General features: G+C 42.0%; 1 protein-coding gene across 1 annotated transcript in view; it reads right to left on the reverse strand.

The window, feature by feature from the left end:
- The window catches only part of LOC306959721 (zinc finger SWIM domain-containing protein 6-like), a 106,027-nt gene that overhangs the window by 14,546 nt on the left and 75,206 nt on the right, over positions 1-16,275 (reverse strand). Inside the window, exons 5-10 of the mRNA XM_079551904.1 lie at positions 15,809-15,988; positions 13,930-14,100; positions 11,597-11,743; positions 10,666-10,812; positions 8,428-8,688; positions 5,025-5,160 (exon numbers count right to left, since the gene is read on the reverse strand). Coding sequence (XP_079408030.1) covers positions 5,025-5,160; positions 8,428-8,688; positions 10,666-10,812; positions 11,597-11,743; positions 13,930-14,100; positions 15,809-15,988 — 1,042 coding nt within the window. The remainder of the gene's footprint in view (positions 1-5,024; positions 5,161-8,427; positions 8,689-10,665; positions 10,813-11,596; positions 11,744-13,929; positions 14,101-15,808; positions 15,989-16,275) is intronic.

The following is a 16,275-nucleotide window of genomic DNA, read 5'->3' on the forward strand; positions in this document are numbered from 1 at the left end:
TATTTAAAGATTATAGATTCGGCTGTGCATCAAAGGTTGCAGATTACCCCGTCGCCTCTACATTCATTAACATTGGAAGCCCGCTATCGCATATGGAAATCTCATATGATATCGTCCGCACGGGATTTCAGCACTTGTGCAGAGTTGAGCTAAGGACAACTAAGCATCTTTCCCTTCTTACCATTCCTCTGTGGACAGATAGCGGCGACTATAGTCCAAGAATGTTTTTTTATTTGGCCGCTTACACCAAGTCATGTCCCTGCATATTGCGGGCTGGCTCTCTTTAAGACATGCTCCAATTAGCAGCGGCTATGGCACATAAATACACAAACACTTAAAGTCACTAGAAATATGCCTTTGCGAGGCCGCGAGAGAGAAGAGAAGTGGGAGAAAAAAAAACATGGGAATGGGAAAGCTATACATCTCCTCTCCCCTTGTATCAATGATAGTGTTATAATAGGCCCATTAGAATAGGCCTGCTTCTTTATACTTCCTCCTCTATATTTAACAGTCCGTCGTCCCGTGGGAGCCAGGAGGTATACGCTATCATATTACACTACGCTACATTACACACATTCATTACGTGCTGAGTAGACACCTAGAGTTCCCAGGAGCACCCGTAAGTGGCCATATTATTCTAAATCGCCGGTTTCACACCCCGGGAGCCAGGGCGGAGGTGGGAGAGGGGGGGGGGCGGGTAGATAGGGGAGAGGCTGACTCAGGGAAAATGGTACGGGGAGTCAGTGAGGTGGGTTGGTGGCGCGGGACATGCGTGTAACCTTGAAGCACCACAGCCACTCCCTGGAGAGACGCTAAGAGGAAAACGGAGGAAGGCAATATTTTTATTAGTTGTTTTTGTGTTTACAGTTTTGTATATTGCGCATTAGGGAGAATAAACAAGCTAAACCCTAAAGAGCTAAGTGGGCCACCAATAATGCACGCTTTACATGTATCATGTCTACTACTGGGTTCAAAAAAGTCACAATATAATCACGACTTAACCATTACCGCCATTCTGAGGACGCCATCACAGGTTTTGCATTCTTTACTCCACTATCTAAAGGCACTTGGATTTTGATTTTGATATGCCGCTTAGAGAGACCCAAAGTGTGGGGCTCATACTTCTGACTGCATCGACAAAAACTGTAAACATGGTCAACTTTTACATAATGTAAAACACATCTGTGATTGTGAATAAATAAATGATTGTTAACAGTAGAATCCATGTTTAAGTTATAGGCCCTATACCAGTTTACAAACAATGAAAGTGGGCGTGCATTCAAACTGGTTAGTTGTGGTTCAAACTCACTGATGAAAACGGTAATCTGGGTATTTATGATGTATCCCCCTGGTTGCGATGTCCGCCATATTGCTGTCGTAGAAGCTGTTCCATTATTTCCTACGGGCGTCTTTGCAGCAAATGCGCAAAACTGGTATTTAGAGGCAGGTTTCACCAATGAAAATCACGTAAACTGTGGTTGTTTCTGAGCGTGTTCCTACAAAGTGCATTTGCCACTAATGATGTCAGCAGCAAAAGGGTCTATAGATACAGACGGCATCTCGTCATAGAAGGGGGTGTGGCTTCGCTGAGGGGGAAAATAGAACCTTTAGAGAAACACAATTTTCCACACAGTTTTTTGCCATTTTCTGGTGGAATATGAACTTATTTATCACATAAATACAGTGAGGTGTAAATCGGGCCCATATGGATATTTTCTCACAGCAGATTGTTCATTGGGGCGACGGTGGCGCAGATGGTAGAGCAGGTCGTCTCATGATCGGAAGGTCAGGGGTTCGATTCCCACCTGAAAGTGTACACTGTCGTTGTGCCCTTGGGCAAGACACTTCACCCACATTGCCCCCAGTGTCTGCGTACATTGGTGTATGAATGGGTGAGTGGATCCTTGCTGTAAAGCGCTTTGAGTGCCTAATGTAGGTGGAAAAGCGCTCTATAAGTTGAGACCATTTACCATTACCATTCAGTAGAAGTGAAAAAATGGCAGTCGTAGCTAGCGCTAGCTAACCATTAGCATTAGCCCGATGCTAACATGTAGCATCAAGTTAGCATTCTCCGTTATTTATGTATTTATGGGTTGTTGAACCACTTTGCTCCTCCCCATGTCTTTGTATAATTATTTAGTAGAAAACTATATTAATAATTCAGCGTTTGTTAAAAGCAGTTTTTGAATAATTAGAGAAAGTTTAGATTTTTCTCCAAATTCTTTTCCCCCTTAACTATTTTCAAACATGACCATATATGGGCGATTCCAGAGATGCCGTCTGTATCTATAAAACCTGACACTTTCAAAAAAGCATATTTATAGATTGCAGCTCTGCAAAGCCGTTTCACTCTCTCATCACTCTCCTCCAAACAAGGTAAATGTGCACTATCACAGCCACTCCAGTTCTTATCCTTCACCCATTTGCGCCGTCATCACCACCGCGCCGCACACTTTAAACTCATAACTTGTAGTTCATTTACCCATGTACTTCTTCAATCCGGACTGCGAGAGGCCAGGCTTTGTACCACACCACAAACGCTCTGTCCCAGTGGCCCCTCGCATGTGCATGTGTGTGCGTGTGTGTGTGCGTGTGTGTGTGTGTGTGTGCGCTTCCTCCTTATTACAGAAGCGCTAATTACAGGCTCATTAGTGTAATTAATATTCACTGATCCAGCTCCCTGCAGTCACAACATCAAAACACACACAGGAAACTGACGCACACATGAGCTGTATCAACAAGTGAAGCAACAGGAAAGTAAAACAATCTAATCAAAATTGCAGTTCGTTACAATTATTTTGGTAATATAATGTCCTGTGGCACTAAGTGATATGAAAAAGAACTTGTTAGCCATGTAGGTTAGACTGTTAGCTGGTTCAAGAGTTCATCATTCTTTAGTCGCATTTCAAAACTTGTAAGACCATGTGGCCTATAGCAAGGAACGACAGCATCTACCACCTTGCACCTTATAATAGAAAGTTTTATATTTATACAGAGCCATAAAGAACCACCGCTATAGAAAGTAGTATTGGCTGCTTCAAAGTATGCAGCAAAGAATGTCAAGAACTCCAACGATTAGGAACACTTTCTACAGTCAGTACAAAATACGAGCTGAGACTTGGGATGTTACGGATAATTCTGTTCTGTGAAATCAATTTTCCTCTTATCCAGCCAAGATGAATCAAAAATAATTAGCGCAGGTATTAATTTATGAGAAGATAAAACTAATTAATCACTCTCAGCTTTCTGGTGTGGTGCGAACCTAATGGGAACTTCGGCGGTTACACATTGTGAAAATTTGCTCCAAATACAGTATGCTCCAAAAACGGATATTCAGAACTAATATTGTGCATTCACACAAGAAGACAGTCCAGATCAATTCAAAATCATCGTTATCTTTGTTAAAGGGGACATGTTGTGTTGTACATTCATGTAAAGTATCGGTTCCCAAATATTCATACACAGTAGATCTATTAGATTTATACATTTGCCCTGTACGGTGTTCATTATCTAAACTGAATGTGCAAAAATAACCATTTAGAAGAGGCTAAAAGGGGCAAGTTGCAAGTTGGCCATGCTATACTCGCTACTGCCACCTCAGGTCATACATGTAGCTGCAGCTTCAACCTGAATATTAAGCTTGTGCATTTTTGAGTGACAGTGCAGGATTTCAGAGGCAGTTGTTGTGAACAGGTCTGGGCTCATTCTACACAAGGACACGGCTGGAACATGTAGGGGGAGGAAATTAGATAATTTTACCATTTTTAAACTCCCTTTAACAACAGGGTCGCATATGCATATCAATATTCAAGCAAATAGCTCTGTGGGCATTTTGATTGGACAATTAGCAGAAGGTGGGCTTTAGAACCAAGAAGAAAACTGTAAAAACAAACAAAAGCTTAAGCTAGAAACAACTACAGTTGTGCTCAAAAGCTTACATACCCTGGCAAAATTCTAGACTTTTTTGGGGACAATTTTTCAAAGAATATGAAAGGTTACACAAAATGTTTGTTTTTTTCACTCATACATCTTTCACAGTAGGTATGGTGTACTTTTTTATCAACAAGGCTGTCGACAACAAAAAATAAATATGGACGTGTTTCACTGATGCCAGTGGCTCCAGCAGAATAAAGTGAAGGTCCCGCTAGTGCCATGTCAGGCTCCTGACCTCAATAATCATTGAACCACTGTGGGGAGAGCTCAAATATGTAGTTCATGCAAAACAGCCCAGGAACTTACAGGAACTGAAGGCTTTTTGCCAAGAAAAATGGGCCACTTTACCATTAGATTACATACAGAATCTTCTCCACAACTACCACAAAAGACTCCAAGTAAAGGTAAAGGTGCTAGATTAGTTAGCCATTTTATACTCACTACTGCCACCTCAGGTCATACATGTAACTGCAGCTTCTATATTAAGCTCGTGCATGACGGCACTTCGGACCCGATGTAACACCTTTCTGAGTGACAGTGCAGGATTTTAGAGGCAGTTGTGGTGAACAGGTCTGAGCTCATTCTACACATGAGGACATTGTTGAAACATGTAGGGGGAAGAAAATACATGATTTTAACATTTTAAAACTCTGTATAGTCCCTTTAAAGTGGTACAAACTGGTGTATGTAAACTTTTTGGTTATTTTGGTACTTTCTTTTTTCATTATGATTTAAAAAGAGCAAACTCGGTTGTTTCACCATAAATGACTTCACATAACCACTAACTATGAGTGAAAAAAAACTTGTCATGTTATCTTTCATATTCTTTCAAATATAGTCAAATTCCTATTCCTTTGCTGTCTTTGAAGGGTGCATCCAAAAAGGCTTTACAGTCATCTTTACCCTCAGACCTGACCCGTGGTTTTAAAAATTAAAAAAGAAGCTGCCCATGAGCCTTTTAAACAGCCCATAAAGGTGGCGCGGTCGTAATCCAAAGATAAGCAGAGTTTGTGTTGTTTTTTTTAAATTAAGGCCAATAAAAGGTTTTAGGTGACAGGAAGCCACAAGCCCACACAGCGCAGCAGACCTACCGCATGGCTCTCAGTGCAATTTTGTACGCCAGCTCAGCGTCGTGAGGTAGGAGCGAGGTGAACAGGTAGCGGGCGAAGGTGTGCATGGGGACGCTCTCTCTGTGGACGATCTCCCCCAGGCCGGAGTACGGACCCGCTGTGGACGACACACACACACACGTTTGAGAGGTATTGTCCTCGAACTCAAGCAAGACGATGGCAGAATGTGCTTAGGGAACAAAGCTTTTTTTATGTGGAAAAGAGAGAGAAAAAACGGTGCTGGTCCCTGTTTTAGTACAAATATATAATGTAAATGAAGTCTCACATGAATCCTTGGTGTGAATTGCTCAATGGTGAAGAAGACTGGGTACTCACACTTTCAAAAGGTTACATTTATGCCTTGAAATCATCTTGTTAGTGAGTTTACGTTCTGAAACTTGTTGCTTTCAAAATAAAAATATTAAGTCCGTATTGACTTAGGACTTAGGCCTGTCACGATAATTTGAAGTTCGATATATTGAGGCAGGAAAGTATTGCGATAAACGATATTATTGACTTGTAACGATACTAGATACTGTCGACTCCCAGGCATAAAAATGACAGTAAACCACACAAGCTGCAATAAACAAGAAATATGATGTTACTCAATTTGCTTCGGTTAGAAATCTAAGTTTTACAAAGAAAACAAAGGGGGAAAATGCTAATAAATGTCATATGATAAATATTGAGCCCAAACATATATTGTTTATCTGTTATTTATTGAAAAATAAGTCGATATAGTAATTATCGTGACAGCCCTACTTGGACTACATGGTTTTGGACAAATAAAGTTTTGAAATATTGAAATATGTTGTGTTCATGACATCGGCCCCGGTCCCTCCAGCTAAAACTATGACGTGGCATTTGAGAATCTCATGAACGCAACCTATTGCAATTGGATTTGTTCCTTGTGTTTTGAGTTGGTCCAAAATGCACATTTAAAAAAAAAAGTTCAGAAGCATAAACGAGCGAGAAGGCTGAAATAGGAACTGCTAAACTGAAACTAAACTTTCAGCACATGTTAGAAGAGGTCGAAGCTACAATGGCTTTATACAGAGGCTCGTCATATAACTAGAATATCATGAAAAAGTGCATTCACTTCTGTTATTCAACTTAAACTGTGAAACTAGACTCATTACATGCAAAGTGAGATATGTAGCCTTTATTTGTTATAATTTTGATTATTATGGCTCAACTTGTAAAAAACCCAAATTAAAAATCTGGACTTTAAAGGGGCTAAATGCAAGTTGGCCATTTTATACTCACTACTGCCACCTCAGGTCATATGTGTAACTGCACCTTCTATATTAAGCTCGTGCATGAAGGCAATTTGGACCCGAAGTAACAACTTTTTGAGTGACAGTGCAGGATTTTAGAGGCAGTTGTGGTGGATAATTCTGAGCTCATCTACACATTAGGATTAAAGCCATAATCATCAAAATTCTAACAAATAAAGGCTTTACATATGTCACTGCAAATAATGAGTCTATATCATATATAAGGTTCACATTTTAAGTTGAATTACAGCATTAAATGAACTCCTGATATTGTAATTATATGACGAGCACCTGTAAATGATAAATCCTTATGGAGACAGATATGTGTGTTGTGTGCCGCCTTTGCGATTTAGTCGTGCGATCATTAAAACTGCAATTTCTATTTATGACTCCCTGACCATAATCCCCTAACATGTCCCATCCCCCTGTTCCGCGTGAAACCTGGAAGCAGTGAGTCGCAGCTCCGGGCAGACCCAGGGCCACGTGGCGCTGACACAAACCCTGACGTCAGAGCCCATATGGCAGTGTGTTCAGAACTTGGCCCGCTGCTCTGTCCCCCCCCCTCTTGTTCCCCCACTTCCCCTCAGTCTCGGGTGGTTATTTTAAACCCCCACCAGGCCTGTGAGCCGCACACCACATCAGAGCGTGGCGGGCAGTGGGTCCCGAGGGGGGTTAAGGTGGGGGTGGGGGGTTAGGCGCAGTCTCGGGCCCCGAGTCCTGGCGCTCCATTAGCTCCGGAGCCAGAGGTGGGTGGTCGTGGGTTTGGGTGGGACAGGATTGTGGGACGGACCCCTCCCCTTCCTCCTCAGCCCTTTCCCATAAGCAGCGGCCGGCGGCGGTGGCGTTCCACTCGGCCCTGACGGTGCGGTGTGAGCACTCGGCTCCACACGAAACCCCCGGTCTTAGGGTGTAAAGAGCTCATTTCGGTCAAAGCCGTGGCAGCGCAGCCTCTGTTTGCGCCACAGAATGAAAGCATAATAAACAAGAAGCTGTGGGGGCCAATGTGCCTTTTCCTGTTCAAAGTGGCACTGTGTGGTTTTTGAGGTATGTGCCACTGAAAGGTCACGAGGTGAAAGCTGCAAACTCGAGTCCCTTATGTCACACGTTTGACCAAATGAGTTCTGAGTAAATATATTCACTTGGTAAAACAATGTGGCTTTAGAATCGGGCAGCACAGATGAATGAAAATCAATCTCTTAATCTCTTAAACCCCCACCTTAACCAAGGCCATGTTCTCCAGTTGTGCTTTACCCAAATCTAAAAGCGCCTGGAAAAAAGCGTCAAAATAACAAGATCGAAAATGCAACAAAAATGTGACAAAAACAAGACAGAAAAGCAACGAAAAAAGCCATAAAAATACCTCAAAGGAGTGAAAACAAAGCAACAAAAAAAAGAGCGAAAAGAGCCACAACAAGAGCAACAAAAAAGTTAATCAGTTTTGTAGGCCTTAGCTTTCAAATGATGTGTTCCACTTTTGCTCTCCAGTCCAGAAGCTTTTAGATTTGGGTTAAACCAAACCGGAGAAAATGCGGTTGGTTTAACTAGTTTGGGGTTAGATGGGTGGTAAGAAAAAAGAGTCAAAAATAATGACGAAAAAGTGATAAAAGGATGACAAAAATTTGACTAAAGGGTGATGAAGAAGCAACAAAAAGCCACAAAATTCGATGAAAAGACACGTCAATAAAGTGTCAAAAAGGAATTTTAAAAAAAGATGGAAAAGCAACAAAAACTCGATAAAAACACAACAAAAAAACTACGAAAACACAACAAAAAATAGATGAAAAAAAGGGACCAAAAAATGATGAAAATGAGGCGACAGTGCAACAAAAACGTAGCGATCAGTTTTGCAAGTCGTAGCTTTCAAATGAGGTGTTACATGTTACACTGTCCTACAGTCTGAAGCTTTAAGATTTGGGTAAAGCTGAACTGGAGAACATGCGTTGGGTCAAAGTGGGGGTAAGAGGTTAAAATGGCTATTCAAGTGGTATAACAATACAAATCTGTCTCCATAAGGATTTGTCAAAGCATTCATAAAACACAAATCACATATCTAACTAAAAAGGCAAAATCTCAGGTTAGTTTTCCCATGAGAAAAATAAGCGTCTTACCCTCGAGCAGAAAGACGGCTTGTTTACGGAAAATCTTGACCAGCGATTCGTCCAGCTCGACTTCCTGGAGCTTGGCCAATAGCTGCTCTTCGTTGCGACACACCTTCTCCTGCGCGTACAGCCCGTCAGGCATCACCCGCTGCTGCCCCAACCCGATCAGCGCCGTCTCCACCGCCAGCGCCACGTACGACTCGCCTTCCCCGAGCAACCGCTGCACGGGCAACCGCTGAAGGTCGGCCCGGGTCACCACACTGGAGCAGTCTGAGAGAGGACGGCGAACATGGGCGCCACGGTTAATGTTAGGGTGTGCAGTTTTGATCTAAGGCAGTGGTTTTGCAAACATTTCACCACCTCATTCAATATATGGCCTTCCAAGTATCACCAGGTCAAGATCAAAATCAAATCAGGGATAAACCGGCTCTAAAAGCGGTAAAAAATAAACCTAAAATGGACTAAATCATGTCGATACTGGATGTAAACTAGAAAAATGCCAATCTTAAATGTATCAACAAAGCATAAATTAAGCCGAGAGGTCAGCAAGTAGTAAGTTGTGTATATTTATTCATACATTTGGAAGGTTGGTGAGAGCTTCGGGAAAATCCACAGTTACCATAGAGATCAGCCATGTTTGCTGCTGTCAGCATACATTTTCCATAGACTAAGATTAGCTAAAAACAGTATAAAAAGTGGGGGGGGAAAAAGCCGTGGAACGACTCCATTAGCTGCTGAGTCACTAATGGTAAATACATCTGACTCACTGTGGTGTACAAGTGTTTTAAAATCTCCATTAGTTTATAATTGCTGCTAATCCCATGACGCTTAGCGATATGACATCACATTCCTGAACTCTACAGAGTTTAAAGGGGCTACAAGTTGGTCATTTTATGCTCACTACTGCCACCTCAGGTCACACGTGTAACTGCACCTTATATATTACACTCGCGCAGGACGGCACTTCAGACCCGAAGTAACGTAGAGGTCGACCGATATATCGGCCCAGCTGATATATTGTGACGATATTTGGGGATTATACAATATTATCAGCCAATATAGCGTCGATATCTGCGAGATCAAAAGTGTTAGAGATTTCCCATTTGCATTGGAAAGAGCAAAGTCAGCGCTTTAAAACGAGTCCTCCAACAACTCCCTCGGCCTCAGGGGAACAGAGAAACATTGCGATGAAAATTGGTTAGCTAAGTTTGTTAAATGCAAGTTTTACTAAACCTCCGTCAATATGGACATGCTGCTGTCATTTTGAAGCACAGGACTTGGAGAATTTAATCCCTGAGTTAGTTTTAACCACCGCAATTGTATTTTTGATCACCGCGCAAAATGCCGCGGCTAGCAACAGTATGCTAATGCTAACCGCAGGGTGCTAACGCTAACGGCAACGAATCAAAAGCTGGGACAGAAACTATGATTGAATCACCTAATGTAATAAGTGTAATACGGTGTGGCGTGTTTACATGAATGAGACCCATGTATGTTCTGCTGGAGCGGCCAAGTATTTATGTTTTTTACAGGATTATAGACCAGATATTCGGAAAAATCGGCCAAAAATATCAGCAAGCATATCTGCATCGGCCTTAGAAAAACCCATATTGTTCGACCTCTAGATCAACTCCTTGCTCTGTTGTTGTTTGTATTTGGTACAAACAAAAGCAACAACAAGGAACAATATGATTACATAATATTAAAACGCAAGCCTCCTTTTTTCTACCAAGAGAGTAAAATAAAGACAAGGCCATGCCTGTTGTTTAGACTGTCACCTATTGGAAAGCAGAGTGTCAGTCACCCAGCGGAGGCCTGGAAACTGTGACCACCCAAAAGTACAGATTACCGCCCCGAGAACATTCTTCAGTTCAGGCTGGCTGCTACCTCAGAGGAGAGGGCTATTTCTGTGTGAGCAGACCGAGGAGCCAACGAGGGCCGGGAGCCGGAGCAGCGTGGGAGAGGAACTTTTAAAATGGAGGGAGGCAGGCAGCATGATAAGATAAGACAAGGTGAATTTGGAATGAGCCCAACTTTTCCGCCGCTGTCTGCATCGCAGCTATGTCGAGAATACGAACTATGCCAACAGCATTCAAAGTCGTATTTGAAAGTGAAATGAGAAACCGGTCAAAGGATGAAACTTGTATAATGTAATGTATACAGCGAAGGTCATTTGTATCATTGCCCAGAAATATCATTGTTGCCATAGAACCAGGCTGTGCTTAAAGAGCCCACGCATAGTAGTACCTGAGAGGTCTAAGCAGGTGTTGAGGCCCTCCTCTCCCGCCCGGCCCGACTCAGTGAGGGTGCTGAACAGGGTCCCGATGGGGTCCAGCGGGTGGCCCACCCAGCCCTCCATGTTGGTTATAGACGTGTGGCCCTTTTGAAGCAGCTCTGCAACAACACAAAAAATATTGAAGTCTTTCCCTTCTATTCCCTTCCTTTATTCCCCCTGTAGACACTTCCATACTCTAAAAACACAAGGATGAACATTTTAGTCAGTCAATTCAAATCATTAAAGGGTGTCTGTGTAAGCTCTCAGTCGAGATACCCTCATTGAAGATATCATTAAAGGGATATTTCAGGATTTTTGACATATTTGAGCAGCATGAGCAGCATCAGCTTCGTGGTTGTATAAGCTACGCAGCAGTGGAGTGATCTGCTAGAAAATAGTCCCTCAAAATGCGATCATTCATGTGATGCAAGGTCAGTTCTATTCCAAAAATATTCTATCGACACAGACATTTATATGGTTAGTCTGGTGTTATAAGTGATTTGCCTCAGGTGCTCAGTGGAGTGGGTCAGACTGTTTTTAATGCAGGCTAGCTGATACTATAGAAATGTGCTAGCCTTGCATTAGCCTAGCGCCACGAAATATAAGAACTGCATGAACTACAAAAAAAAATATCTCCAGAAATCAGCAACACTCTGGATAACAAGGAAATGAGGCCCTATGTCAAAAATCCTGAAATATCCCTTTAACCTCAAAATTTGTAGAAATACCTGTAAACATGATCCCCAGAATATGAAGAAACCTATGTTATAATATGTCAAATGAACCAGCTTTGCACAGTGTAAGCTTGTGATAACCAACTACTATCCCCCAAACCATAGGGGGTTAGTTTTTACTTCTATTGTTCATGTTTTGCTTTTGTTTCGCCTCCTGCACTGGCGTTACCTTTCTTGTGTCGGCGGAAGTGCTCCAGCTGCCTCTGCTGTTGCCGCCGCAGCGTGTTGACCACAGCGATGGCCAGTCGGAGCGCCTCCCGGGGGTAACCGTGGGAACGCAGGGCATCCACTCTGGCACAGGCCGTGGGCACATGCTCTGCACAAACAACAGGCACAAGATAAGTGTCACACATCCTCTGTTCCCTTGAGGCAGCATCAAAAACGGGATGTGGTGTGAAGTCGGGATAATATATCAGAAGAAGGGCTTTTTATGATGAATAGATTCAGCCTAATTGTGGGCATAATCTATAAAAAATAATAAATATTACATGTACTGTAAATAGAGTATTTTTAGACTATCATTAGAGTGCCTACAGAATTAAAGTCAAATAAATAGCATCCAGAAATTATCCTAAAATTGACTGTACATGCCTTACGAAATAATAACTAAATAATAAGGTGCTTAATATATATCACAGAAGAGTCAAAAGGATGATTCCCATGTCTCTTCTTAAAATTTCCATAAACCATTGGCAAAGTAGCCAAAAATTGTGACAAAAAGGACACACACCACCAATTTGGATTTTGATATTGGAGTTTCACATTTATTTACAGACGAAGAGCACTGAGGGCCACATATAGGAAAATATACAAACAATTGGGCCGCACTCAGTAGGTCAGATATATAACTTCACCTCTATTGTATATTGTTGTATTAATGTTAGCAAATTCAATAAAATGTTAACCATGCTTTTTAATTGACTATGCTTAAGGTTAAAAAAGAAAAGAAAAAAAGAAACAGCCTTCATCTCAGCTTTATATTAACGCATTTTCATTTATTTTATATATATTCAATTAAAGCAAAGAAATAAGAGAAAAATATTTTTAGGATTTGCATTGGGCCAATTAGAAGTGGGCCACAGTTGGCCCACGGGCCGTAGTTTGGACACCCCTGTTTTAAAGGAATAGGCCACCGTTTTTACATACCAAAATATGTTCTTACCTCACTTTAGTCGAGTTAATATATCCCCGTCTGGTCTTTGTCCGCGCGCTCTGTCACGCAAACGGAGCACATACGCAGCCTCTCCCACATGTCACATAGCTCCGAAAAAGCTCACGATAGAAGCTACCAAGCTCTTCCACGTGTTCCCTATTTGAATAAAGTTACGTGAAGTGTTTTCATGCAAAGTATATTTACACAGAAATGTAGCATGTCGATTTTATAAGCAAATAAAAAGGGGGACTATATTGTGAGGCGTAATGATACGAGGAGCACAGCGTCCGCGCAGTAACTCCTAAAGACTTCCCCCGCTCACTTCCGTCAATAACCTTTAGGAGTTACTGCGCGGACGTTTTACTCCTCGTATCATTACGCCTCACAATATAGTCCCCCTTTTTATTTGCTTATAAAATCGACATGCTACATTTCTGTGTAAATATACTTCGCATGAAAACACTTCACGTAACTTTATTTAAATAGGGAACACGTGGAAGAGCTTGGTAGCTTCTATCGTGAGCTTTTTCGGAGCTATGTGACATGTGGGAGAGGCTGCGTATGTGCTCCGTTTGCGTGACAGAGCGCGCGGACAAAGACCAGACGGGGATATATTAACTCGACTAAAGTGAGGTAAGAACATATTTTGGTATGTAAAAACGGTGGCCTATTCCTTTAAAGCATGGATATTTATCAGTCGCCTTTAAGCCAAAACATGGCAGATGAAAGCAAACACTTTTCATGCAGTGGTCAATCTTGAAAGTTTTAGCAAATTTTCTCTCTTAACATCTTAGTGAAAGAAGTAAGAGATTTGGGAAACACGGAGGCAAACTCGGAGTAGAGACGCTGCTCCTTCACCAAGAGTTTTTTTTCTTAAATATGTATTCCTGATTTATTGAGCTTTGAATGACAAAAAGAAGGCAAAATTTGAAATGTTTTGATTTTTTTTCACAGCAGCAGAGTAAATGCTATAGGTAGCAAGTGAAGTGACTCTTGGGCCAGTTAACTTATAGAAGAGGAGGAGAGGGAGCCGAGGCACTCTGGCAAAACTGCTTATTATTCAAAAGGTCACCATGGTGTGTTTATGGTGACACCGTAAATAAGATATGCAGTTTTGCTAATTCCAGAGTGCCTCGGCTCCCTCTCTTCCTCTTCTATAAATAAATCATGAATGTAAACCTGTCTCTATCCATTATTTTCTACATTTTCCCCTCATATTTACTGTATATTTGTGATCTACAGCAAAGTTTCAAATGGATATCACTGAATATGTTTTGTCCCCTCTGTACCTGTGTTGTCCGTGAAAGCAAGGCGTCACAAACCCCTCTACCCGCCGCCCCGTGCCTCACCGTGCCACAGGGGCCAGCCGCGCGAGTCGAACAGCGAGCCGTCCTGGTTGTCGTGGTAGCAGTAGTTGGCGTACAGGTCACTGGCGATGATGTGCTGCAGATGGCGGTCCTGCCAGTGGAGGTCGCAGGCTTCGATGGCCCGGGTGAATACGGTCCGGTGGGAGCGCATCTCTGTGGGGGGGTGGGGGGGATAGAGAGAGAGAGGGGGGGGGGGGGCACACACGCACGGTTAATGAAGAGATGAGGGTGAAGTGGATTAAGGTGGATTACCGCTGACTCAGGAGACGTACAATTAGGAAAAAAGTGTTAAGCAGGATCATCAGCGGGACTGGAAAGGGCTTATTTGTCAGGTGTTTTGGCAGCCGATCACAAGCCGAGAAGCCACAAGTGAAACAGGCTTTGTTGTGTTTGTGTTAAAGCCACACTGCGTAAGATTTATCTCAATAAAGGGAATCAAACACACATACAGATTATTTCCTGTGGGGTTCTTTTTGGGGTGAAAATTAACTCAGCAAACATGCATCTCTACTATGAGTCAGCTTTCCTTCCTCAGACTTATTATTGCGAAAAGTGGGACGACACCAGCTCGTCGCCATGGAGATTTTTCTGATGCCTATACTACTTATATAATATAATATAATATTTGTCATCTACAACCAGCAAACAGAACAATAATGTTTGAAAGTTCTACAAATTTACATTATCGGGTTCATCTCCAATGTCATGAAATGGGGAATAATTTGCGGGAAAATTGTGTAAAAATGGGGCAAAAATATGGAAAAAATGGGGAATAAATTGAGGGGGAATTGGAGGGAAAATGGAAAAAAAAATGTAAAAAAGAAATGAGGTAGAAAAAAAAGGGAAAGCGAGAAAAAAATTGGGCAAAAATAAGAAAAATTGGGCAATTTTTTTTTTCTTAAATGAGAAAAAAAGGTAAAAAAAAATTAAAATAAAAAATGGGGAAAAAAAACATTTATTTGAACTTATTTGAGCTTTATTGGACCAACAGCATCAGAACTTACTGGCACTGCTGCTTAAACTTTTTATCCCGATACCCAGCCCTACATAGGACCAAATGAGGTTTTATAGAGAATAAAACTGGCCTCTGAGCTAAAAGCTTGATCATATTCAGTGCCACTAAACATCATCTTATAATATGTTAGTGGGAAACCATAGAAATGACATAAATGCCTGCATGAAACGGACATGCCAAACTACTCCAATTAATGAGAACTGACGTCTGGTAAAAGAAGTCGCTTTTACTTTGTGCATGAATTCAGATAAGCAATTGAATATATCTCGCAAGACATTTTCAAAAAGAAAATGTGTTTCTTCACCAATTTTCCTCGTAATGGCTTAAGAAATCCACTTCACCGTAGGTGGGGGGATTAAATTAATTTGCTGGAGTTGAAAGCAGGTGATTTAGCTCTCAATCTCACACTTATGGCCATTTTGTAAGCCTTTCAAGTCTTTTAATACCTTTTCGCAATGTGTTGTTGTTGGCCATTAGCATTACAAATGATTAAAAACAAACATCTCGGACACTGGCAGTGTTTATCTTCCACAGAGGAGACGCTGCCAGCATTTTCTCTTCAAATGGCGACGCGGAATTCGACTGAGATGAGCTGAAAAGACATCCTCCACCTTTTCAGACACAAGACACGATTCCGGCATAATATTTTAATTGAATTACTATTGCGATAAGTAAAGAACTGTATAAACTGCAAATTAAATAATCTGTGAGAATTGGCAAATATAACAGTTGTTGGACCATAAACGTACGGTATTAGTCTCGATGGAAACACATACAGCTACATCTGACAGCTTCACGGGATTAAAAGTTTTATTGACAGTTCTCCAAAAGTTGTCAATCACTAACCTTGGTTGCCATGGGCACCCTGAGGCAGTGAGTGAGTGAGGTTGGGCAGCTCGTTGCCATGGTTGCCGTCCTCCCAGGGGCAGACGTCCACGCTGTTCCATCTGCGCAGCTGCCGCAGCCACGACGACTTCTGCTCCGCTTTACAGTGAGGGTTCAGTACGATGCACATCCACAGGGCGCCTGCACACACGGGAGGAACAGACACTCAGAAGATAGGACTTACAGAGTGCGGAGTGTCCATGTGTCCTTGGGCAAGACACTTCACCTCATCAAATCACAAAGCAACTGATACATGAAATACGATGAACCTAAACGTTCTAGACTCCAGAAGCACTGCAGGTCGTCTCTGTGTTAAAGACCAACTAAGAAACTGTTTGCTTTAAACATTGCCCTTACTGCAGAGGTGGTCAGCAACAAAGCAACTTAAGTACTGTACTTAAATAAAGTTTATGACGCTCTGTACTTTG

The sequence above is a fragment of the Gobius niger genome (assembly GCF_951799975.1).
Source record: "Gobius niger genome assembly, chromosome: 1".
NCBI lineage: Eukaryota > Metazoa > Chordata > Actinopteri > Gobiiformes > Gobiidae > Gobius > Gobius niger.